The sequence below is a fragment of the Abrus precatorius genome, unplaced genomic scaffold (genome assembly GCF_003935025.1).
Source record: "Abrus precatorius isolate BTA unplaced genomic scaffold, Abrus_2018 Scaffold4, whole genome shotgun sequence".
In the NCBI taxonomy this organism is placed as follows: Eukaryota; Viridiplantae; Streptophyta; class Magnoliopsida; order Fabales; family Fabaceae; genus Abrus; species Abrus precatorius.
Window position 1 is genome coordinate 15115583 of NW_020874384.1, and position 9619 is coordinate 15125201.

Below are 9619 nucleotides of genomic sequence, written 5' to 3' on the forward strand. Positions count from 1 at the left end.
CTGCCACTAACCAACGTTGCTGTTGGTATTTTAACTTGGTCTCGTTCAATGCCTTACCAATGGAGTGAGCTTTTATGTGAGCCTCTGTTGCGCTATAAATAAGCCATGAGCTAGAGCCTCTGCAGACGAGGACTTTAAATGTTACAGACTAAAACAAAGCATAACTATTTAAAGCAAATAAAAATGGAAAATTATGTATAAACTAAGTACTTTATTAAATATTATAATTTCAGCATATGAAATATATTCGTTACTTTCTTTATACAAAATTAAGAAGATATGTATTATCACATTATTGTATTTTTTGACGGAAACATTATAATATTTTTATGTTAATACGTAGATAATAAAAGTTGATCATTATTTTTAATATTTTATAATTTAAATACTTTTCTCTTGCCGTTATTTTCTCTTCTCTTTCATCTTGTATACAACTTTACAAAACTACTATCCCCACCAGCACCGTCACTCTCTAACACAATACCCTTTTATAAAACATAGAAACCTCAACATTATCAAGAATATCACAAGTAATAACCTTCGTCGTTGGAAGAGTCATTGCCTAAACGTTCCTGCAAATAATTTAGTGCTCGTACATATACAACCACATCAAGAGTGTCCGAAAAGCCTCTAAATCAAGCTCCAACCCAAACTCATTCATCTTGTCGAACAACTCAATTGCTGCTTCTACTTTATGAGCACCCAAAAATCTACGAAGCAAATTCCTGAATATTGCTTCGTTAACGAGTTCCCTTCTTTTAGACATTTCATTGAACACTTGGTGTAACTCTTAAAAGCGCTTTGTTTTCCGTAGAATGTCGAGGATCTCATTGTAAACATGAGAACTTGGAGCATACCCATTTGTTTTGGAGACCCAGTTGAAGAACACGTGTGCAGGTCTCCAATCGGTGTTGTCGAAGCACGTCGAGGACGAGGTGGTTGTTGAGGTCAAACCTGCACTCGTTAAGAGCTTTCATTGGGTACTGTTTTACAGTAAACAACAATATAACTGAACCTTGTAATTTTATATTAATCTGAAGATAGATTAATACGAAAAAAAATGAATTTGTATGGTTATGAAAAGGGTGGTGAAATGCAGGCGTAAAAAGATGAACGTAAACAAATTGGTCGATGAATTCACGTGGGGGACCATTGTTCTCTTTGTACAGTACTTGATGGAGATTGCAGCGTCACAAGGCATTGCTTCTTAACTCTTCTTGCGGGGAAAATGAGTTATTTAAGCTATGTTTGGATTGTCATTCAAATGCACGTCACAAGGCATTGCAGTGTCGTTTGTTGCACAGAATTCAGAGTATGAAATCGGACAGTAAAATTGGAATTGAATTTTAAAATTTTATTTTTCACGATTGGATTGGGTGTCCATTTTGACAATTTTGAAATTGAAACTGAAAATCGTTTCAATGGTTTCTGACAATTTTAGGTTGACGATAGATGGAAGTATTTTTTTTTTCTATTCTTTCTCTTTTTGTTTTTCTTATATATTTTTTATATTTATTATATGTTTAATATATTTATATTATTATTATTCTACATTTATTATAAACTATATTGTATTATTTTTTTTATTTTTACACTTGACGCAAATTATATTATTTATATTAATTGTATAATAAATTATTTAATTTTTTTCTTGAATTATAATATATTGGAAGAAATATTAAAAATTAATTTAATTCAAAAATTATTAATATTTTATGTATTAAGAATTATATTTTAAATTTTAAAAATTAAATTATAGTTGTGAGCGATCATATACTTTAATTTAATTTGTGAGATAATAGTTCATAATATAATATTAAATTTTAATAATAAACTAAATATAAAAAATAAATTTATTGTGTCATGATTTTTGAAAAAGAAATATTTAGTTGTTATTTAATTATATCATCTTTAAAATTTTATTAAATAAAAAATTAATAGAAATTAAATTATTTTTAAAAAATTTAAATCTCACGTTCATATCGTAGAATTTGATTTTAATTTAAAATTTTAATTCTTCGTTCTAATTATTTGAATATACCAAACGTAAAATTATAATTCTAAATAAATTTTAATTTCGGATGGAATTTGAATTACAATTCTTAACCAATTTCAAAGTTTTAGCTTTATTTTGATAACTTGCATAATAAAAATTCATGCATCAAATTATTGAAATTATTAAATTAAAGTTTTAATTTAAAAATGTCACTGTATGTATTTTAAAAAGTATACTTAAATTTTATTCTTTTAAATCCATGATTTGCTATTCTAACGGCTGAAGTCTTCACCCTACAAACCAAAAGGAGATGAGAATATCCGTGAGCATCTAGCAAATATTTAATATTTAAAATGTTAAAACATCAAACAATATAATTTGGATACTAAATGTTGACTTCACATTTCTTAATTTTTGTAATAATTTGAAATATTTATGTTAAATTAAAGGATTCTCACAAAACCAAATATTAAGTTTAATCACCATTTTTTAATAGTCACATAAATAATTTATTAAATAGCATAATTGATTAAAATAAATTCTTAATTTGATTGAATTTTTTTGTCTCAATCTATATGATATGCATAATATATTACACCTTCAAAAATATCAAGCAAACTCTTACTTCCTATTATACAAACCATCACTTGTTGCCCAATTGTATTATATCAAGATCGTGAAAAAAAAAATTGTGTAATTCTTTAAGAATTGTTGATGTTGTTTATTAATCAAAATTATAGTTGATTTTTTTTTATGTAAATAAAACTCTAATTCAACTCTAATTTTAATTAATAAAATATATTTGAGAAAGTGCATTTAAGTTTTGTCTAAAATATCACCAAGCTGAAGTTCTAAAATTTTGTTTTTTCAAACTAAGGACGAAAAACATTTCTCAGCTAGGGTAGCCCAAAAATGATGGGAATAATAACAAAGTATTATCCAATTTTTAATTATAAGAATTTGGATCCTTTAGAATTTTAGCATTAATTACAGCCTACAATGCATTTTAAAGTAATTTTTGTTTATACATAAAAAAAAATATTTAAGTAAAAATTAAAAATTTTACTTAAAAAGAAGAAAGATGGAGTAACGGGAAGAGAAATTGAGTGGAGGAAAAGTAGAGAGAGAAGCGGGCTTGAAGAAGAGAGAAAGAGAACGAAAATTTTGTTTTTTTTTTGTTAATATATTTTTGCTTAAACAAAAATACATTATAAATTTTACTGTTAATGCTAAAATTGAAGATCCATATAACATATAATAATGAAAGTAACCGCAAAATTAAGTACAATTATACAAATAGTCATCTAATATTAGAGAAATTAAGTAGTAATAGGTTTGTTTAATTTCAATTCTATTATATTAACATTAGCTCAAGACTCAAGCTCAAGACAAGTCAAAATGATTTATACTAATTGATTTACGTAGTTAGTAGTTGTAATTAAAGTTATCTAATAACTTTATTAATTAAAATTTTAAACAATAAATATTCTAAAACAAGTAAGATATTACATCCATTCTTTTTTATCCATCTTTTAGGGTAGTGAAAAATATAATTAATATTTTTTATATAAAATTTTTTAAAACTTTCTATTATGCCTTTTATCTTTTTATTTGTTGTCTTTCTTATTAATTTCTCCCTACTTTATAACTATCATTTCCTCTATTATTATTGGTTCCAAACAGTGTTTGCAAAATCTTATAGAAGAGTTAAAATGAGCAACCATATGTGGGAATAAACCAGTACCCAAAAAAACTTGGAACATACAAAACCAATCTTGTCTTCTAGTATAGAAGAAACAGAATTGGACAGCGGCGATATCAATGTTTCTTACGATTAATATTCCTGATACAGGGGACACATTTTAGGAAAATTTTATTAGTGGTAAATACAAAATTCATCAAACACTTGATTTTCTATAATACAAAGCCAGTTGGCTGCGGAAGAACATGACCCAAAAACATAAACGACTTAGGCCAAGCGAACGCAGAGACACAACAATCAATTGAAGATCCCCCATGGAGACTTCCAGCTGTTTAAACTATGCAACTAAATATAACATGATTATTAATCCTAAAAGGGTGTGTTTCCTCTTATTCTGATGAAGGAAATAAATCTGTATCATGAATGTATGGTGTCGGATTTCATTTCTGGTTTTTTTCAACCTTCGCTCGAATTTTCTGCTCTAAAACGGATATTTCAGTCTCAAGGTTGAACATCCTATTTAAAGCATGCATGTTCTCTAGTGTCTCACTTAGAGTCCGGCTGTCACTCCCATCACACCTTAAATGTTGCATTGGACCATGAAGCAACTTATTCACAATACCCCGACTAAGATCATCCACAGCTTTCCTAGTTTTATTTGATATATTATCACCCATCTTACCTAAGCATTTCTCAAGCTCAGCAACCCTGATTCTGTCAGCATAATTCTTCAATTTCTTAATAGTTGGAACAGTTTCCAGTGTATCCCTCCATGCTTCAAATCGTTTAGATTCTTCAGCAATGATTGCCTGTGCTTCCATTGCTTTTCGCACGCGATCCTCTTTATTGGCAGCCACAACCTCTTTGAGGTCATCAACATTGTAAACTCGCACAGACTCAAGATCTGAGACACACGAACCCACATTCCGAGGAACAGATATGTCAATGAAAAAGCGACGACCTCCAACAACTTGACTTACAGGAGGAAGGTCCTTCACATGATCTTTCAAGAATAACGGGTTTTCTGATGCTGTACTGGTGAAGACTACATCTGCTTCACCAGCACAGGTGATCATTTCTGAAAGGGGTTTGTAGATTATCTCAACATCCTTCAGTTCTTCGTGAATCGCAGCAACTCTCTCCTCAGTTCTATTGACAACAACCATCTTTTTCCAACCTTTTGCCACCAAATGCTTGATCACAAGCTTTCCCATCTTGCCAGCACCAATAACCAACATCCTGGCGTTATCATGTGAGGCTTTAGGTAGCTTCATAAAGGCCAATTCAACAGCAGCTGAACTCACAGAAACCGCCCCAGCAGCAATATTAGTCTCAGTTCTAACCCTTTTCCCAACAGTAATTGCATGCTTGAATAGCCCACTTATGTATCTCCCAAAGCCGCTAACTCCCTGGGCAACTTTGACAACTTGCTTAACCTGAGCAAGGATTTGACCTTCTCCCAAAACAAGAGAGTCAAGACCAGCTGATACTTCAAAAATATGATGCGTGGCATCTTTGTTGTACAGTAAAAACCGGTGCTCACAAAGCTCTGAAACAGGGATGGAACTTGTCTGCAAAAAATTAACAGGACATTAAATATTTGGTAATGCACTACAAATACCATCTGGGAAATAAACTTGCCACTTACTTTTGACATCCATTCCATGACTTCTTTTACACCACGGTGTTGGGACAGAGCAACAACATATATCTCCATTCGGTTACAGGTGCTCAGAACAGCTGCTTCTTCAATATGATTAAGACTACACAGCTCTTCTATAGCTCTAGGACATTCTGCTTCAGGAATGGCAAGTTTTTCACGCATTTCCACAGGTGCAGTGTGCACACTGAGCCCAATGACAACAATGCTGCTCCTTTCCTTTGTATACCCTGTTAAAGTTAATTTCACAAATTATTTAAAAGTTGCAACTAGCAAATTTCAGATAATTAACCAGTACATATCAACCAATGACAGCCATGCAATGCTGCATTCCTTTATTTCCTTTGATATAAATAATCCTCTGGACCTTGCCACAAGTCCTTAGAGCTAAAAGTCCATACACTATAGATGCATAATTCCAGTCATGGAGCACAAAAGCCCAATCACTTGAACATTCAAACTCCATTTCATTTCTTTTTTAAACGACATAAACAGAAATAATCAACAATGAAAAAAAAAAAGGAAAAATAAAATGTTAAGATGCAAAGAACTTCAATTCAACAGAGGAAATATATAAAATAACAAACTTGAATGCAGTAATCGGAACGAAATTCCCATTATTGGGAAAATGGAAATACCCAAATAACCAAATCATGAAGGCATTAACATAAAATTGAGCAGATAAGAGGAGTTACTATCAGCTGCAGAAGTCTTGAGCTGCTCAAGAGCGGAGAGAGTGTTAGAACCATCCCTCTTAAGAATTTCATCAGAGGATTGAACATCGCAGCGAATAGCCCCTTTCTGAAAGAGGGTCCTTCTGTTTGTGCGGAGAACTGATAAATGGGTAGCAGGGAATGATGCCCTTGAAGAAGAAGAACAAGAAGAGCATTGGAGCAATACAGCCTCCAATTTGGCACCGGAGAGAGTTGTTGAAACGGCCATTGGGTGCGTCAGAACCCTAACCCTATAATTAAGAGAGAAACAAAGTGGTGGGTAGGTGGAGAAAATTGAAAGAGAGAGGAGGGGCAGTAGCAAAAAGAAAGGGAAAATTGAGTGAGTAATTAGTTTGACCCTCCTCTCTCACTCTGCTCTGCGTCTTGTGTTCTGGCGTTGATACAAAAGAAAGGGTTATGTGTGTATGGGTTTGATTTGAGAGATTGCGATTTCTTCCTAGGGAGTTCTGATTGGCGGGTGTGGCACACGTTATATCCACACTCTTCAACTCTCTTCCTCTCTCTCTCTCTCCTCTTTTGATCTTTCTATGGAGAATGGACCCTACTCTGTCTTGCCTCTCAGAAAATGATGGTTCTACCCTTTCAATTTTGAGATTTTGCTTTGTCTGTTCTAAAGTACATTTTTCAAAACAAAATAAAAGCATTGAGAAAGGAAGAAGAAAAAAAAAAACAATTGGAGTTCTAAATTTTATAATGATTTTTTCACATCACTCGTCTAATTTTATGTTTTTCTTTTTTATTTTTATTATAAAAAGTTAAGTGAAGTTTGCAAATAAAATTATTATCATTTAAATTAAGCACCTCAGAAGTATCCAATCTCAATGAAAGTAAATTATAATATTCGATTGACTTTGTCAATAATATCATAAATTTAAATAACCAAATTGTGAACATGTTTGGTTCAGTGTATTGCGAAAAAAAAAAATATTTTTTAGTTTTTTTCCCCTCTAAACTCTATACATAAATGTTAAAAATACAAGGAAAAAAAAACTAAATTACAACAACTGTACATGTGCCAATTAATGAGAGTTGTTTAAATAATACATGTTTAATTCTCTTTTAAGTAATGTCTCACATATAAATCAGCATAAATAAAAAAAATATGAAAAAAATAGTCTCAGATACTGTGAATGTTCTAAACTTGAACATGAAGCATGCGTGTGTGCCAATCTAAAATTCACGTTGAAGTTATTATTAGCTAAAGGAAGAATCTTGTGTAAGATGGACTTAAGGACACAATACTCAATACCAAAACAATCTTTTCCCTTTTGTATATACCACAAAAGAGAAAAATGCATAAGTTTAATCAATGTAAACATTAGTGTAAAATAATAGACTGTACTTAAAATAAAAGACAAGAGTTAAAATAATAGTTTAATTAATGCATTTTAGTGTGAACGATATTGCTCTCTGAGATTTCAAGGTCTTTGTTTGCCACAAACTTATCTGAGAAAATCATGGTATATGTGTTTTTTGTTATTGTGTGATTCCCATTATTTCATTTGGTTAAGTATATGACTGTACTTTTAATCAATTGAACCAGCTTAGTATAAAAGTATGCTTAACTAAGCGATAGCCGAAGCACAAGTCTATAAAATTTCTAACACACACACGCATGTATTTAATTATTGTGATTTGTTTTTAATTTTTCTTTTAATGCAGATTCGTTGTCTCTGTCGTAAAAATGAATTATAAATCAAATGGATCAATTTGAACAGAGTCTAATTCAATCTTTTATAATGTTTTTTTTCTATTGAATTCATTCTTTTATGATTTGTACTGAATCAGTTATTGAGTTTATATTTTTTTTAAGTACGGTACAATACATATTCAATAAAACATCAAATACAGATAAAAAAATATAATAAAAACTTGTAAAAAATATTAAATATATCATCATAAGTCAAATGTTTCAAATTATAAATTGTTAAAATAATCTCTTTCTTTTTTCTCTTAAAATACAAATAAACGTTCATATAGAAATTCAACAATGCATACAATAAATTGTTACTTCTCTTGCAAGCTTAAATTTGTCACTTCTTATCTTATATTTTGTTTCTTTTATATATTATTTACCAAAACTTATTATTGACATAAAGGTTATATAACAACAACGAACGAGAAATTAAAAAACAAAACCAAACTAAAAAACTAATAAATAATAAAAATATTAGAACAATAAGACATAACTGAGATAAGAAGGCTGTGAAAAAATTAGTACAGTGATTCCTTAATTATCTACTTATATAAATAGGAGGATATGATATTTCCATAAATAAAATTATTTGGACATGTAAGTTTGATTTAGATTAGATTGGATTGAATTAATTATCATACTTGTATATAAATTTTTGACTCATTTTAATAAATAAAAGTAATTTTTAAAATTTGTTTGAAGTGAGTTTTTAAGTTTTGATGTTTAGTTTTGGTATTTGATATTGAATTATATCGATTTATCATCACTTTCACATTTTTATATGTGACCCAGAATTAATAATAAACTGATTGATCTGAAATGAATAATTAAATCTTTAAATAAAAATAGAAATATTTTTATAATTTATAAAATTTAACAGTTATCAAATTAAATTAAAATAATGTATCAATATTTATATACAATAATATTTATGTTTAAATAATAAATTATTTATCAAAAATTTATATTTAAAATACAGCACATTATAAATTATTTTAATATTTTGAAATGTAATCGGATTGAGTCGACTTGATTACTTGATTCTGCCTGATATTTTTTTTCTTATATTGAGTTGGATTAATTGAATTAGTGGAATTTATCCAACCCATAAAATTAACTATGGTAACTCTAATTTTGATTGAAGCCACCTAAAAGTTTGGTAAGAAGTAATTAACAATTTATTGCTTGGAGTGATCATCTTCAATTGATCAAGACAAAGAACTTCCTTTTATAGAAAAAAAAAAAGCACATTAAATAAATGAAATAAATAAGAAAAAAGAAGGCAACCATGGAGTAGCAGAGTTTCACTACCAAACCCAAGCAAAGTTGATTCAGAAATATTAGCCCAAAGCCTGCTATCAATGCCTAACATCTGTATATAGTACCGACAGTCTTGCCTTGATGCGCACAGTATTTTTCTGGTTGCAATTTTTTTTCTCTTTCAGTCTTATGAACTAAGCATTTATGTTTGCTTTACACAATCTAATGAGATGCCTCAACACATGTCTAACTGAGGACATGACTAATGCTCTGTGCTTTTCAATTTTGTTTCAATAATAATCAACAAGTTGATGGAAAATTATGATTTCAATCGACAAGTCTTTAGCTTGAACTTACCTTCTTTCTATTTTTGCATGTATCATGGGGTGTGTCCCAAGATTAATTCTTCAGCTTTCAGCCTACTCCTCGCCCACTGATTGTTCTTCTCCATATGTTACTCATGCGATCTAAAACAGTTGTTGATCTCTGTAGCCAGCTATTTTCCAACTATGCTCCATCTTTGTACATGAATTTAAAATTTAAAATAGTATAAAAATAAATAAAAGATTAT

At 29.9% G+C, this 9619-nt stretch overlaps 1 protein-coding gene across 2 annotated transcripts; it reads right to left on the reverse strand.

The window, feature by feature from the left end:
• Positions 1–3697: 3697 nt before the first annotated feature.
• On the reverse strand, positions 3698–6591 carry LOC113864719 (glutamyl-tRNA reductase 1, chloroplastic-like). 2 transcript variants are annotated; one of them, XM_027498763.1, is made up of 3 exons: positions 6054–6591; positions 5347–5588; positions 3698–5269 (listed from the first exon to the last, which is right to left on the reverse strand). In XM_027498763.1, the coding sequence occupies exons 1-3, from the start codon at positions 6298–6300 to the stop codon at positions 4139–4141; spliced, it is 1620 nt and encodes a 539-aa protein (XP_027354564.1). In that variant the 5' UTR covers positions 6301–6591; the 3' UTR covers positions 3698–4138. The 2 variants fall into 2 exon arrangements, with proteins under 2 accessions (XP_027354564.1, XP_027354565.1); XM_027498764.1 differs by having other exon boundaries at positions 3768–5269; positions 5347–5591; positions 6053–6221.
• Between the last annotated feature and the right edge of the window lie 3028 nt (positions 6592–9619).